The sequence below is a fragment of the Colletes gigas genome, unplaced genomic scaffold (assembly GCF_013123115.1).
Source record: "Colletes gigas isolate AHSC1104 unplaced genomic scaffold, ASM1312311v1 Colletes_gigas_Sc00020, whole genome shotgun sequence".
In the NCBI taxonomy this organism is placed as follows: Eukaryota; Metazoa; Arthropoda; class Insecta; order Hymenoptera; family Colletidae; genus Colletes; species Colletes gigas.
In genome coordinates, this window is record NW_025106649.1 from 2,819,309 (window position 1) to 2,836,062 (window position 16,754).

General features: G+C 33.6%; 3 protein-coding genes across 4 annotated transcripts; all 3 read left to right on the forward strand.

Annotated features, from left to right (window-relative positions):
• The first annotated feature begins 707 nt into the window (after positions 1 to 707).
• Positions 708 to 9,285, forward strand: LOC122400753 (lysosome-associated membrane glycoprotein 1). 2 transcript variants are annotated; one of them, XM_043402382.1, is made up of 5 exons: positions 708 to 941; positions 6,954 to 7,396; positions 7,763 to 7,982; positions 8,140 to 8,361; positions 8,643 to 9,277. In XM_043402382.1, exons 1-5 carry the CDS (start codon positions 893 to 895, stop codon positions 8,780 to 8,782), a joined length of 1,074 nt encoding a protein of 357 aa, XP_043258317.1. In that variant the 5' UTR covers positions 708 to 892; the 3' UTR covers positions 8,783 to 9,277. The 2 variants fall into 2 exon arrangements, with proteins under 2 accessions (XP_043258317.1, XP_043258316.1); XM_043402381.1 differs by lacking the exon at positions 708 to 941 and adding an exon at positions 4,718 to 4,862 and having other exon boundaries at positions 8,643 to 9,285.
• Positions 9,286 to 11,353: 2,068 nt separating this feature from the next.
• On the forward strand, positions 11,354 to 12,269 carry LOC122400874. Its single transcript, XM_043402608.1, has 4 exons — positions 11,354 to 11,503; positions 11,582 to 11,775; positions 11,865 to 12,029; positions 12,142 to 12,269. The coding sequence occupies exons 1-4, from the start codon at positions 11,405 to 11,407 to the stop codon at positions 12,194 to 12,196; spliced, it is 513 nt and encodes a 170-aa protein (XP_043258543.1). The 5' UTR covers positions 11,354 to 11,404; the 3' UTR covers positions 12,197 to 12,269.
• A 205-nt stretch (positions 12,270 to 12,474) lies between these two features.
• LOC122400873 (meteorin-like protein) lies at positions 12,475 to 16,714 on the forward strand. Its single transcript, XM_043402607.1, has 3 exons — positions 12,475 to 13,405; positions 14,341 to 14,983; positions 16,361 to 16,714. Exons 1-3 carry the CDS (start codon positions 13,272 to 13,274, stop codon positions 16,574 to 16,576), a joined length of 993 nt encoding a protein of 330 aa, XP_043258542.1. The 5' UTR covers positions 12,475 to 13,271; the 3' UTR covers positions 16,577 to 16,714.
• The last annotated feature ends 40 nt before the right edge of the window (positions 16,715 to 16,754 follow it).

Below are 16,754 nucleotides of genomic sequence, written 5' to 3' on the forward strand. Positions count from 1 at the left end.
ATCGTTCGTTTTATTTATTTGTTATATTAAATGTCAATAGATGAATACTTTTGTGTATAAGTGTAGGTTAGTTGCAACAAGAACCTTGTGCTTTTGCCATTTTAGAATACTTTGTTATATCTAGTAATTTTAGTGACGTCATAAATAAATTTTCGATTCATTCGTAAACTAATTTTTTTGATGTATCATTAGTAAATTAGAATCCATTAATAATCTTTATAAATCGATATTTAGACGAGCGTTGCTGCGGCTAAAAGTTCTATTTGTGAATAAAATTTATTTCGCTCTGAGAAAAATGGCAGTTGTGGTTTTTGATTTTCCGCTCATGCAGCAAAATTTGTCACAGGATACAATGTTTAATATTTTATACTTTTAATATAATGATATCTCTTTGTTATTAATATTTTGTTTAAATTGTTAACAGAGAATGGTTTGTCAATGTACCATTATTTAATATTAGAATATGCTTAAATCAAAACGATGTGAATCAACCAGAATAGATTCTTGAATATGAGCACAGCCGATTCCAGTACTAGCCATGCTGAACGAGAAGCATTAAAGTCGCGAGAGTCTGATTTTGTACTTGATAGAAAGAGTACGCAATATTTGTGCCTCTCTGTCTATCCAATACAAAATCGGACTCTCGCAGCTTTACTACCTCTAGCTCAGTATGACATGTTCTAGAGTCGGCTATGGTGCGAGTTCAATAAAAGTGTGTTTGTGAACGACATTTTAAGAGACCACAGTGTTTCATTGAACTTTCTTACGTTTTATATCATACGCGACGTATTTATATATATTTTCTCAATCCATAATCGTAGTTTATTTTCATAGTAATTGTAAAGTTTCAAGTGTGGTAATTTTTTCTTATAGAAAACTACAATTCTCAATAATGTCGAGGTTTCTGCTGCTCTTCTGCTTTACATCGCTTCACGTTTTGGGTATGACTTCGACATTTATAATTTTTATATTTCTTGCAAGTAACAGTTGAGAATTTTTATTGTATTGCAATGTTGAATTCCCTTTTTTCTGCAGTCCATATTAAAATATATAAAACATGCCTTTTTCGTCAAACTTCATTTTTATTAACGGTTTCTTTGTTTATTTATAGTTAAATTATATGTTTTTTACTAATTTAAATGTATTTAACCTTTGCTGTTTATAAGCTTGCTGCTAGAAAATAAAAAATTCTTGGTAAATTGACAAGTCCTTACACAGGGATAAGCTTATGGTATCTTTACCTTTATGAAATAGAGACATGTAATATTGTGTCTGTGGGTATGGCAGTTTATATTTAGGGTTAATAGAAATTGTACATGCTAGACATTTCATAGTATATCAGCTGATTTATAGAGGAAATTTCTTGTGTCCTTGTATAATTCCTATTAACTGCAAAGGATTAACGATATTTGCATAATGATTTATGGTAAAATTAATTAAATCAGGAATATGCTTTAATACAATTATTAATTTAAGTCTCTAATAATGTATTGAGAATAAAAATTAACAATTCTATATGATAAAAGATATATATACAGGGTGAGGCATTTTAAACAGGTCACCTGAATAACTCGCTTGTTTTTGAAGATAGGAGAAAATGCATTAGACCAAACTTATTTGGTATCGGGGGGCTCATAATCTGGTATTACCAATTTTTTTGTAGGTGGAGGCGTCAAGGAGATATGAAGGTCAACTTTGTTTTTTTAAATGGAACAGTATATTTTATTACTTACATTCTGATAGAGTGTTTCAAGGCGAATACAATGACCTATTATTAAGGTCATTCAAGGTCACCCAAAGTCAACTGCAATAGAAAATAAATTGTGTCAAAGCACTCTTCGAACACTTGGATACTTTGATACTGCTATTACAAGTGTTCAAAATGGCGACCTTGAACATGGATACATAGTCTAAATCGTTGCAATACTGATGACACTGCCTGGCAAATTTCATTTGTATCTATTACAGAGCAAGCTCTTCTTATACGTTCTTGCATGTCAAGTTTGGTAGTTGGTTTTTCGCGGTACACTTCTGCCTTTAATTTTCCCCACAAATAAAAATCGAGAGGTGTCAGGTCTGGGGATCGTGCCGGCCATTTGTTACTTCCTGATCGACCTACCCAAGAATCTCCAAATTTTCTATTTAGAAATTCTGTAACATTGCGTGCTGAATGAGCAGGGCATCCGTCTTGCTGGAACCACATGGATTGTCGTATGTCCAGTGAAGTGTCTTCTAACAATTCTGGCAAAACGTCTTCTAAGATTCTCAGGTACTTACTACTATTTAGCGTGCCATCAATAAAATATGGACCAATTATTTTATTATGAAGAAGACCGCACCAGACGTTTACAGACCAAGGTCTCTGTTTGTCGACTTCTCTCAACCATCGTGGATTATCTACCGACCAGTAGTGCATGTTGTGACGGTTAATTGCTCCATGGTTTGTAAATGTGGCCTCATCGGTAAATAACAATTTACTCAAGAACATTTCATCGTCTTGTAGTTTTTGTAAGCCCCATTCACAAAATTGTAAACGTTTTGTATAATCATTTTCAGTTAATTGTTGATGAAGTGATATGTGGAACGGATGAAATTTGTTAATGTGTAATATTCGTAAAATACTTCGTTGACTGATGCCACTTTCGCGTTCCAGTTGTCTTGTACTAACATGTGGATCTTGTATTACAGCTGCTACAATATTTATCGAGTTTCCATCATCAGTTGCTCGTTTGGCAAGATTACGTGTTTTGTTATCCACAGTTCCAGTTTCTTGGAACTTTTTTATAATGTTTGTAAAGACAGAAAGTGAAGGTCTATTATTACGATCGGGAAATCTTTCACTATACACACGTACCGCTTCCCTCATAATTCTATGACATTCACCATAAATAAGAACCATTTCTACTTTCTCTGCTATCGTGTAACGCATTTTAGAAAACTAAACACTTAGACTGAATAAATGTTACGAAGCTGTGCTCTAGTCGGTAGTAAAATTACCAATAATGTTTGAGGATACGGATAAGCGTACAATGTGATTGAATGTTTGTTTATCTTTTGTGACCCGTGTCACGCAATACACACACGTGATACACAAGTATTCGAAATGTACTCTGACACAATTTATTTTCTATTGCAGTTGACTTTGGGTGACCTTGAATGACCTTAATAATAGGTCATTGTATTCGCCTTGAAACACTCTATCAGAATGTAAGTAATAAAATATACTGTTCCATTTAAAAAAACAAAGTTGACCTTCATATCTCCTTGACGCCTCCACCTACAAAAAAATTGGTAATACCAGATTATGAGCCCCCCGATACCAAATAAGTTTGGTCTAATGCATTTTCTCCTATCTTCAAAAACAAGCGAGTTATTCAGGTGACCTGTTTAAAATGCCTCACCCTGTATATATATATATATATATAACAAACTTTTCTATGGAATTTAATTTATTCTAATCAAACATTATTATCAATCTTAAAACTTGTTTCTAACTTTATTAGTAATCTACATATAAATTTTCGATTATTTAAAATATTTATCAATTTTTTAAATCAACTATAAGGATCAATGCTAGGATGTCACGGATATAAAGTCGATTTTATATTAATTTTTTACACTGCGACAGGACTTGAAACTAATGACTCATGATTTTGTAGGTACCGGATTAATAATTTACATTTTTTATATTAAAGATTTAGCAAGGTTAATACATTCATTATTTATGGCCTTTATATAGATCATTGTAGCTCTGATCCATATACCAGATATACATATATCATATCTATGTGCATTGTTACTGAGATAGAATAGTTGAACTTACAAGTAGAACCATTGTTTGAGACCTGAACAGTAAACATTTCAATTTCCTGAAATATGACTATAAAAGTTCAATGCAACCACTGAGATAATTGCTCGCTAGATCAATGTTTCACGGCATAGGTTCAAATATTGTTGAAACATTTCACTCATATTATTTTCATGCTGCTGATATTGTTCAGGAGTGGATTCTTTACTATGTAATCCAGGGGTCGGCAACCTATGGCACGCGTGCCAGCCTTGTTATCTCTGTGAACAAATTTTTTCTCATATGAAACATAATTTGAGTCCACAAAGAAGTTGTTTAACGACTGAACATTTAGAATCTTGTGTGAAATTAAAAGTGACAAATTATACCCCTGATATTGAAATATTAAGTAAAGCGGTACAGGCACAAGGTTTGCATTCAATTTTTCTAATTTGTGTTGGAAATTTATATCTTTTATTTTTCAAATAAAAGATAAATTTGGTATCCTCTATTATATAATGTGATGAACATATACTATTACTTTGTGGTAAAAAGAATTAAAGAAATATGTAAATGATTATGAAAAGATGAAATTTCTAACAAACAAATGTTAAAACAAAAAATTCTGGAAGTTTGAAATAGTATAAAATTTCGGGTAAATTTTATGTGCGAGTCCATTTATAATACAAAATTTATTGCAAAATTTTAAATGCAGCACACGAATTCAATCAATTTCTTTTATAAATGTCGAAGGTACGAATATTTATGAAACTGACTATATGTATATAAAAAGGTGGGGTTATTTATCAACGGGGTGAGGCAGAGGTTCAAAAATGAGATAGTGGTCAAGGTTCAAGTGTAGAGGTAAATAATGAGATCACTAAGGAATGGAACTTGGCATGTTTTGCTGTTCTTAAGCCGTGTCCCCACTGGGTCGGCAAAGAAATGGCTTTGCCGCGGTGCATAACAGTGGCACGGCCGTGCCGCCTTTTGCCGAACGCTGTGCCGAGCCGTGCCGACCCAGTGGGGACGCAGCTTTATAGAAAGAGGATATCACTATTGATACATAAACATGGTAAAGTATATTTGACATACAACAATACTAAATAAAGTATTAAATGAAACAAGTTTTCAATTAACATACAGAGAGTACCTCAAAGTGTACTACTATCGCGTAGTAGGTAATTCTACGTGAAAAAGTAAATCGAAAATGAAGATTTAAAATGTTTTTCAAGTACCACTTTGCTTCCGAAAAAATTGATTTTAAAAATATACCAAGTATACGTATACTTCATTCCGAAATAATGATGTAATACCATTACGGGTTTCGCTTATAGGAAAATAACCGCGTTCAAGGAGAATATTTTTCTCTGTACAAACGTGATGTAGCGGTAAAGTTTCTGTCGCATGCAACTAGTGCAAGAATCATATCCTGATACCCGTGGTTGGTATACATATATCCTATCGTAACAATAAACAGTTAGACGACCCAAGGTTTATATCGATAACAAGCCAGTAAAATGATAACTAATAAACTGCGACGTGATCATGTTTGTAAACACAAGCACTACCGTTGCCAAAAATATACTTAGTCACTCACAGTGAAAATCGTACAGGTCGTATCGTAAGAAGTACTAGCTCGGTACAATTGTAGAATAAGAAATTTTGTCGATAATAGATTACATAAAAATATACAGTAAAATACAAATCTAATATGAAAAATTAGTTTAATACTTAGTAGGATAACTATTATTATCTATAACTGCCTGTAATCGTTGTGGCATAGACCTTGAACGGTCAGTAAATAAACGGCGAATTCTTTTTTTATAACCACTATATTTAACAGTAAATTACACTCCTGATTTCTCTACTTATATTCTCGTGTGTCTCTTTCCGTCGACGTGTCCTCACCTACTCGCGCGTGTTTTTTTTCTCCTTAGTCGGCTCGATCGACGCAGTGGCGTCGCTGTCGTTGCCGATTCTTCGGTGTGGATATTGTTACCGCTACAGATCGAACCAACTTTTCTAAAAAACTTGGTTCAATATATTTTCCCACGCTGCCCGTATTGCTGCTTTTAATTGATCTTTACTTGATTTTTCACGCTTATTCACTTGTAATTTTAATTCACGCCAAACATGCTCAATGATATTTCAATCAGGCGATTGAGCCGGTGTGTGAATGACTTTAGGGCAGTTGTACGACAGCCATTCTTGAGCGATCCTTGATGCATGTTTCGGGGTCATTATCGCCGCAAAACATGAATGAGTATAATAATCTTGATTTATGTGCACTATCTTTCAAATGAGTTTTCAAAATATTTAAGTAACACCACTTTACCTCATATTTCAATTATTATTTAGTCGGGGGATCGCCTTCAACTTATACAATGATATTCGATTTGAGCCAAATAATAGAGAAACAAATGAAGAGCAAAACATTGTGTGACATTTGTTCGAACAAACGTGATATTATTACGCGGTATAATTATTGAATGTGAGAATGATTTCACGCATAATGTCGTTATTGTTTTTTTTTCGTCGATAAAGAATAAGGTTTAATTTTTTATTCTCGGCCAAATTCTTTATCCCATAATTATACCGAGTCAGTATTTCTTACAATACAACCTGTACGATTTCCACTGTGAGCGACTGTATGCAAAGAAGGTAGAATTTAAATACACCCATACATTTTCAATTTACTTTTTCACGCGTAATTACCCCACGTCAGATAGCAATATATCTTGAGGGACACTTTGTATAATAATTCTTTAATTAATATCAAGAATTGCACAATGATTAATCCTTTGGCTGCCTATCGCTCATACTTGGGACCAAAAACTTAAAAATCATGTTTTTGCCAATTTCTCTTATCTTATTGGAAGAGAAATTTTGAAATAAGAGACGTTTTGGTTGTCGAGGCAGATTGTATGCAATCTTTTTGCATAATCCAAGTTGTAAAAAATAAAAAAAATGCGTAAAAATATGTTTTGTATCGAAGCAATCGCGGAATTGAAAATGTGGAGAAGCTTTTAATTTATGAGAAAAATGATCTCTCCTTAAGACGTAAATCATTAAAATCGATTTGTAAAGAGCTATATGCCAGCTCTTCTGTATATTACAATAATAAAATCAAATATTGTAATAATATGCCTTCTTTTTGCAATAGGTAACGGACAAGAACACGCATCTTCTACAATTAGCGATCACCTTAATACTACCATAACACCAGGGAACAATGGTAGCTTGGTACAGGATTCTGAAACAAATTTACCATTAAACAAGATAACAGAGTCTGTAGACGGAGAGACAATCAAGTTAAAATCAGAAGAAAATACAACTACGATCCACAGTTCCCAAAATTCTTCGTTGTATACTACAGTCGCGTCGCCACATATTACGACCGTTTCAACTTCTGCAACTGAATCAACTGCTAAGCAAATTCCATATACTGCAGTCAGTCCAACTAAAGCATCAGTGAACTCAGCGAGCACTACAGCGGCGGCGTTTCCAAACCCTGGCAAATGGATGGTCAATGAAACCGATAAAATTTGCATTATAGTTCAGATGGCTGTGCAATTCAATGTTTCGTACATAGATGCCTCTAACAAGGTTTGTATCAGTATTTATTTATGTTGAATATTGAAATAAAGAGTAGGGATTTAAAAATCCTGTAGGTTGGTAACGCGCGAGCGGAACTGAAAGTTCGCGTTTCGCGTGCATGCGATATTTAAATGTATCTCGAGAGATTTTTCGAAATTTTGTAAATTATTGAAGTTACGGACGTGTAAAGTTGAGTGCTACCTTTTTTTTTCAAAAAATTATAGCTGTTGAACTAACAAACGGATGAGAATGAAACGGAAGAAAAATTCTACCGATTAAAAAAAATTGTTTTTTTTTTTTTTTTTTTTTTATAAAAAAGAATTATTTAAGAATATATACATTCGCACTAAACTGTTATTGACTACATTTTTTTAGACGTCCTTCGAAGTATTTGATTTGCCAATAGATAATACAACAACCACAAATGGAAGTTGTGGCAAGTTGGAGCAAGAAATTAAACTGATGTGGTCATCTCAAAATGGAACTAATAATGGCACCATGACGCTACACTTTATAAGAAAAGAAAATGATACTGATTATTCTTTGCATCACTTGAATGTTACACTTCCACGAACAGATTTTCCAAAATTAGCTAGTAAGTATTGGTTAATATCTTCTAGACTTATTTGTACTATTTACTGCATAATAATATTTTAACTGGTTAAAATGTTTATAAATTGGTCATGTGTAATTTATTCATATTTGACTTCATGTGTTATATTTTTATTACACAATTCTGTAATTTTTTATAGATAAATCAAATTCGGTGGAACTGATGTACGAGCCCTCTGACTTTAAAGCTCGATTATCTAATTCCTACAAATGCATGAAACAGCAGAGGCTGTACTTGATACAAAATAATAATAATATTACCAATATTACCAATATTACCAATATTACTACTAGCTACTTAACTATATCAGATTTACGATTTCAAGCATTCAGAACAGATAATTCCACTGTTTTAGGATTAGGTAAGTCTTAAAAAGTCAAAACATATAAGTATTAATCGCACGTTAGTTAAGAAATTTTTGTCGTCAAGAATTGGAATTATAAATATGCATTGTAAACTAAAAAAAACTATTTTTAACAACGCAAATACTTTCCCTACCTATGGCTTTAAAAACCTCTGGGTTACTATACACTGTTGCTCAAAATTATAAGTTTAGTTTACTTTTGGCTCTTACATTCTCCAACGACAAATTATAATCAGAATTATTAACATTAATTATAATACATTTTTATTTATTTTCAGCTGAAAATTGCGTTGTGGACACAGAGGACATCGTACCAATTGCAGTGGGATGTATATTGGCAGGATTAGTGTTTATAGTTTTAATTGCATACTTGATTGGTCGTCGACGAAATCGAGCTCTTGGCTATTATAGCATGTAATTTCATGATTTTTTAATTTCTGCTTCTTGAATAATTAAGTCAATAATCTGTGTTTATATACTGCATGTTAATGCCAGAAAAATTATTGCTCTTATTTAAATCCCAGAAATTGCTATTCGAGTGAAAGGCACGCTGAATTTTTAATTATGCGTGTAGCGTCAATTATTCTTTCATTAACCGATTGGGCGAACAGGGAATTTTGTAATAATTCTACTTTTAATTCTTAGGTACTCTTTTTCAATATTCAAAAGCAATATTGGTTAATATGTTTTGATAATTTCATTTTGTGATTGATATTAAAGAATAAGTTCTCATTGTATAATGTAATAATTGCTCGCAAAACGTGATAAAAAGTATTTTTAGAAAATAAAAATTTTAATTGGAAAGTTTAAGAAGTAAGTGGATTATAATGAAAACAGTAAATATGTATAATTTGTGATCAACACATAATCATTCATAGTATTCTGAAGTTATAAAATTCGTTATTCATTTTTTCGAATAATAGACCCAAATTCAAAATTTACAGATGCTAATTGATATAATATATAATGAATAAAATACATACAGTTTACTGTGTTAATAATTTAATGAAACTAAAACCACTTAAAAAGAGTATCATATTATGTACTTTATAAAAGAATAATTTCCGAAAACTCAATATTTCCTATAAAATTACGTCTTTATTCGTAAAAACTATGTATAATATACTTTACCACTTCTTCAGTAGTAATAATATCAATGGTTCTAGTATCAAAGAATGTTATATTACAATATAGCTTCGGGTTTTTAAGTATGAGCCTGTCTTTACGAATGAAAAGCTTAGTTGCTGAATAAATTACAATAAATATTTAAAAACAAAGTATGTTATTCATTATCATTCCTGTTCAATTAGTTCTTAATGTAAATTGATTTTATGATAACGAAGTTATAAGATGTTCTCTTTTCAATCATTTTTGTCTTTCAATTATATTACATTTCGTGTATATATTCTTGTGTTTAATAATAAAATCCTTTGAAAATGAATTTTAATTACTTACAAAATGTATTCAAGTTAATTCACAAATATTAAAAAAAATACAAAACTAATTGTATTAAAGAAGAAAACTTAAGTATTCCTAATGTAAACCTTTTCAAAATTTGATTAGTATAATATTGATCAGTATAATCTGAGCATTGAAATCCTATAATCGTTTAATGATTATGCATAACAAATGTGACTAGTTTTTTAGCAGCTGGTGTATGTTAAGCTGCAAACCAATAATAATAATAATTTTATTATCATTAAATTAATTAATTAAAGACATAAGTGACAATTGCAAGAAAGTAAATACTAAAAATAAACTTAAAATAATAAATGAATATTTCAGAATTTTAATGCTAAAACTACATTGTCAAAAAAAGGTTGTATCTTCAATGAATGATGGTTGAATAAGGCTGATTGTAAGCTCAAAATGTACATGTTTGTGTTTAAAACTAGTTCAAATTGCCAAATTAATTTGTTGCCTTTTGAGAGGTTCATGACTGCTTTGTTTATGCTATGTTTTGTGCTTTACATTACACTTCTACTTGTCACATGACTGGATTGTTAAATAAAAATACAACAACTAGACGATATGGAATATAATCATTATACCTAATTTATATAATAATCTCTCTGTCACCACTAGTTTTCAAAAAACATAAATGATTTTGGGCAAAAATGAGGTATTATATGAAAACTAAAAACGCTAGGAAGTTCTAGTTGGTTTTGAAAAAGAGTGAAAAATCTCCTGAATGATCAAAATTTGAAAAAGTGTCAAAGTGTGTAGTCAAAAGAAGTTTTACAGAAAATTTTGAAACGTGTTAACATTTTTTCCGCGGCGAGTATAGATTGGAAAATAAAACTACACTACTATATAACCACAATATTTTTGAAAGTGAAATAGTCGCTCTTACAGCCTTTCTATTAGATGTCATTTACAAACTAGTCACACTGTTGAAATGAATTTTTATTTCTTATCAAGGCCAGATATTCTACCACGCCATCACCGTACCGCTCATTTTTTAGTAAGATTTGGTTTTGAAAGTAAGCGCCTAAATACTTATTCAATCAATTTAGTTATTTTGTACCTCATTATGACAAATCTAGTAAAAAGCTTTGCTCTTACTCTAGCGGACACTTACTGATATTTTAACGTTATTGAGACGCCATTTAATGGCGCGCAATGCATATTTAAAGATTTTGTAACTTACACTACTATTTCTATTTATTTCTATTCTAATAAAATACTATATTTGTAAAACATTTCTGTGATTAGTTATATACAAAGTAATCTATTTATTCTTTGTATTTGTAACTGTTTTTATAAGCAAATTCCTTTTGTATCATTTACGAAACATATTTACAACAAAAAATACAAAATTGATGCCTTCATCCCCGTTGCCCTTTGATATGTGCATAATACGATCGTTGCAATGAAAGAGCAGCTTTAATTAAAAAAAAAGAAGAAAGAAAAAGAAAATTTACATTTCATTTCTGGAAAAAGAAAAAACGTCGAACGATCTATTTTAGATTTTATGCTTTTAGTTACAGTAAGATAACACAAGACATATATATATATTTGAAATATTAAAAATTAAGAAATGGATAAACATCTCAATCATTCTCAAGACGATCGCAAGCAAAAACAAAACTCGCAACACATTCTTCGCTTGGAAATGCTTGAGCAATCTGTTCAGAAGGTAAATAATTAATGCATTTCAGTTTTAATTGGTAAATGTACACGCTCTATTTTTAATCGGCATGTTTATTTTCGGAAGAACATAGCAGAAACGAAACCCGAAGTCCGAGATTATTTGGAAGAGAAGAAAATTTTTAATACATTTCGTTTTCTAATCGGCCATTTAATCGTTAATCAACCGACGGATCCTATTCAATATTTATACCAACTGCTCGATGATTGCATACTGTTCGGATCGGGACTCAAAGAACCACGATTATTTTGGATGGATAGGTAGATACATAAGTACCTACATACATACGCTTTATGATTACAATACTACGGACATCACGGACAATTTTACACTTGTTTCTGCATTGCAGACACGTTGATAGCATATTTCAAAGCTTCGATCTCAGTAGCTCAGGAGTTATATCTTTAGAATGTTATAGAACTGCTATGAAAATTTTGGGCATACGTTCTTATAACCCTTGTCCCGTTGAATGCGTACCAGGATATGTGAATCGACAAACATTCCGTACAGAGGCGTAAGCTTTACTCCCTTCGTATAAATCTGACATTTGCCTTTCATATATTATCTGTACACTCGATTTAAATTAATGTTGGGTATGAAGTTAAAGAATGTTCGTCTTGTTTCAGATTATACAGTCTGGAAAATGAACTCGCGCATTCTTTCGGCAGAAACGTGTATTAACATGGACACGCAAAACGTTATATGTAAAATTCCAATTTATTAATAATCAATGTATTCGTTGTATCCGTACATATTCGTTGGAAAAGCGAATCAATTCGTGATGGATTTGACCGACAGTGGTACTGTCGCAACAAGGCGTAGCAAGGAAAGAAAAGAAAAAGACAGGAGACGGGAAGAAAGACACGCAAACACTGTTTGATAGTTGCAAGAGGAAGAAGGAACAGGTACGAGACAGCGAGGAAAGGGAGGCATTGAGAGAGAAAATCAACAGACGAAGCGAGGCGAAGCGAAACGAGTCGACTCGAGCTAAAGTAGACTAAAGACTGGGGTAGCGAAGAATAGAGAGTAGGGAGAAAGGCGAGCAACGCAACGACATAGCCCGAAATAGTCGTGCAGGAGTTGTGTAAACGGTGACTATACCTATGCCGGGCACGCGGAAACGCTAAAATCGTTGTGTGTATTTGGATCTTGGTATAGAAAAGCAACCACCTTTCTACGCTTCGACGCAAGCATGATTCTTCGTATATTCTCGACCTCGTTTGTTGTACGTACGCGACCGTACAACCGCGCGACTCGAAGACGCAGTGTAGAAACGAAAGTGAGTGCTTTACTGCTACGACAGTGAAGGCGTGAGGTTCTCGACCGATCGAATTTTAAACGAACGAGTTTTGTTTTTCTGTTTATACCGAGGTTGTATATCCATCACCGTTATGTTGTTATTTGCACCATAAATAGTAAAGATGATATAAATTTTTAACGAAGTACTGTACCTCGTGTAATAACGGTGAAAACACGTTAAAAGAGTGAAATACTAAAATTCGACAAAAAAAAAAAAATAAAATAAAAAATAGACTAAATGCGGCATGCGTCGCTTTCTACTTATACACGTTATTCCATACAACAAATTTTTATGATTTTAACGAAATTAACAATGCAGAAAATGTACTTTGATTGCGGGAAATGAAACCGAATACTCTATATCTTATTAGCAAACGATTGTAAGCGTTGATAAATCAGAAATGCAACTTGGAGCGTGCATCGCAATTTAGTCGACGCGATTCAGAATTAATGAAAAATGAGAACGCTTAGGTTCGTTGCCTGTTTAGTACTTTTGCCATCCTTGCTGCTACGTATTAGCATCGTGTCATCGGCCCCTACGTATGAACATGCTGCTTTCCAAGCCGCCGATCAATGTGACTGGATTGGAAGGTTTGTATTCTGTCTTATTCAATGTATTCTTGTTTTACGTACATGCATATTTTCAACGAGCTTCGATTTTGAAGTAAAAACCACGCAATAATACTCAACGTACATCGGTATTTGCTTAATTTTTATCACAGGAAATAACGTAACGCGCGGTTCGTAAAAATATAATCTCTTCTTTTTGTACCTTTTCCCTTTCACTCCGATATCTTCATTTTATTTTACCTTATATTTTATGCATATTAAACTCTCTAAAGTACTAGAACCTCTGCAGATATATCTACGTATCTACGAAATGCTTTTATAACGGAAAACGAAAACTTCAGGACTTTTATTAAACGTGAAACCAGTCGCACGACTTACTAACAAAACCGGTTTTCTTCGTCCAGTACAAGCGAACTCTAGAAGGATCGTACGAACTGACGTTCGATTTATCATCTCTCTCTTTTCTCAGTCAAAGATTGACTGTCGTATGCTCGCGTAAGCAGACATGCGCGCGCGCGCCACACAAAATGGGGGGGGGGGAGGAGAGAGGCTGCAGGCAGCATACCGGGAAAGAACAAGCAAAGAAAGAATGATTACGTGCATGTAGACGACTGCAACTGTCAAGAACAATCGGGGCCTGAAAAAGTCCTGAAAATAATTGTTTCAAACCGTTACATAAAAGTTCTAATCGAAATTGTTACGAAGAACTCAAGAGTCGAGTTATATCGGTTTAAATTAAAGTTCTTGCATCGACTCTCGTTCAGAATAAAAGTTCTCCATAAATGTTTAAAATATCTAAACATATGTTATAACAGTTTTCAAGCCTCGAGAACAGTTATATTCGCGAGAAACATGTCGAATTAAAATATATGTACTCTGGAAATAGACAAATGACCTGCAACTAATAAATATTCTGAATAACGAAAATAATGTTTCTATGTTGTATCACGTTACAGCGGAGGTGGTGGCAGAGGTGTGCGACCCGTTTATCTCCGATGCTCGAGGGGAACCGTATCTTGGCGATATCCACGCGGAGCTTTGCGCGTAGTCCTGTCGCCTCCTGTTTTGACCGGATCCGTTTCGAAAGTCCATTTCGAATTAGTTGAGAAAAGGGGCAACGACGGCAACGTTAGTACCAGCGACGTTTACCGATTATCCGGATTTCGTACATGCACCAAGGTCTCCGGACCGGTAAGAGTATATTTGGAAACACGTGGAAAACTTCGATCGGTGTACTCTCCGAGAGACGGCAAGCACGAAGCCACGCATAGATGTTTCCGCGCGAAAAAACAACCCGCGGCGCTTTATATCGAAGCGGAAGAACCCCCTGTATCGGGCGAACGTCGTGACGCGAAATTACAATACGATTTGGAATTACGGTACCCCGACAGTGGACGAGAAGGAAGAACACGGCGATTTAACGAGGAGGAGGAAGAGGACTGCAGGCCGTGCTCTATGGACGAATTGGCTAAAGCTTATTGTCAAAGCGACTTGGTAGCTAGGGGTACAGTAAGCGCCGTTCAAAGACAACCGAACTTAGAAGCTGCTGAACTCATCCTTGGAATAACAAAGACTTTGCGTCGAATTGAAGAAAATGAGGTAAAAACAACTTTTCTCCTCGTTCGATGTATACAGGGTGTTCCGGCCACCCCTAGGAAAAATTGTAATGGGAGATTCTAGAGGCGAAAATAAGACGAAAATCAAAAGTACTAATTTGTTGATGGAGGAAAAAGATTGTAATTAACCCCTGCAACCAAAAATGATTTTTTCAGAACGATTTGAAATTTTTTTTTTTCGTCGAAAAATTTAGGCACCTTTCTGAATTTTTTTTGCGTAAATGCGTAAGATTTCGGGGGTATGTCTGTTCACCAAAAATAATTGTAATTGACCCCCGCAACCGAAAATAATTTTTCCAGAACGATTTGAAATTTTTTTTTATCGCCGAAAAATTTTAGCACCTACACCCTATTGATTTTTCTTAAAAATTCGTTTTTCATTTTTAATAAATTTGTTCGACGCCATATAGAAAAGTTGTCTAATACTTTTGTGTAGGTACCTATAAGCTCTACTTCAGAAAAAAGTTTCACTGATATATATTCATTTTTGCAGGAGTTATGGCTGTTTGAAAATTGAACCATTTTTATGGATCTTTTTTCTCATTTTGCGAGATCAAGGAATAACTTTTCGAATATTTTTATAATTTCCACATATTCTTCGATAAAATACGCGTTGTTTGCATTTTTAAACATTAAAATCGTCCAATCTGTTCCGGAGTTATGACATTTTAAATATTCGCATGAAATTTTCGAGTGAGATTTCTGGCCCAAAATTATATTTTCGGTAGGAATTTTTTTTCTCGCAAATGGGGTAGGATTTCGGGAGTATGTGTAATGACCAAACATAATTGTAATCGACCCTTGCAACCGAAAATAATTTTTCCAGAACGATTTGAAATTTTTTAATTTAATTGTTAATAACTTTTTATCGAAGCCTCAAAGGAAAAACTGATATTCTTGATTTTCGTCTTATTTTGGCCTCTAGAATCTCTCATTAAAATTTTTCCCAGGGATGGCCGAACACCCTGTATTTGTATGGTACACTTGATTGAAAAAAAGAACCTGATTACATTACTACAGATGTGTAGACGTTTCTAGCGAAGACTAACACTATTCTCAAAAGATGGAATGGCAATCATTGAACTGGATTCTCATACGCATTTCTTTTATAAAACCGGAATACAATAATTCCATGCGCACTTCTTCTCGAATAACGTGGCTAGGTAACTAAGCGTATACACAATTGATCGTAAGAGTAGTTATATGTTGATCTTATTACCCGTCAGAAGGCATCGAGAGACATGACGCTTTCTTCACTTTCGTTGGATCTTTCTCATTTCTTGCTTTATTCTTCTGCACGATGATAATCTCATAGACTACTATCTTCATGAATTATTCTTTTTTATGCTTGTTCGAACAGGGCAATAATGATGCGGACGTTACTGATTCGTACGACCGAAGAAACATTCGTGTAAGGGTGCCGACTGCCTGTGACGCTCGACACGGCCAGGGCGAGTTTGTCATAATGGCTAAACGAAGACTCGGTGACCTTGTTCTGGTTTGTGCGCCGAGGCTGGAAACTTGGGTAAAAACAGTCCGTGAATTAGAAAGTGCCCCATGCGTACTTCGAAGTTAGCATCTTCAAATTGTAACGAAATTGTTGTAAATACATTGTACTTTCCTGTTCTATACGATACGAATATCGATCTCCGAACTGTGATATTGTTTTGTAAAAATTTTATCGTGACAAATATATAATATCTTCTCAGCAAGATTTTAGAATCACTGAATTTAATATTGTGATACGACTTACC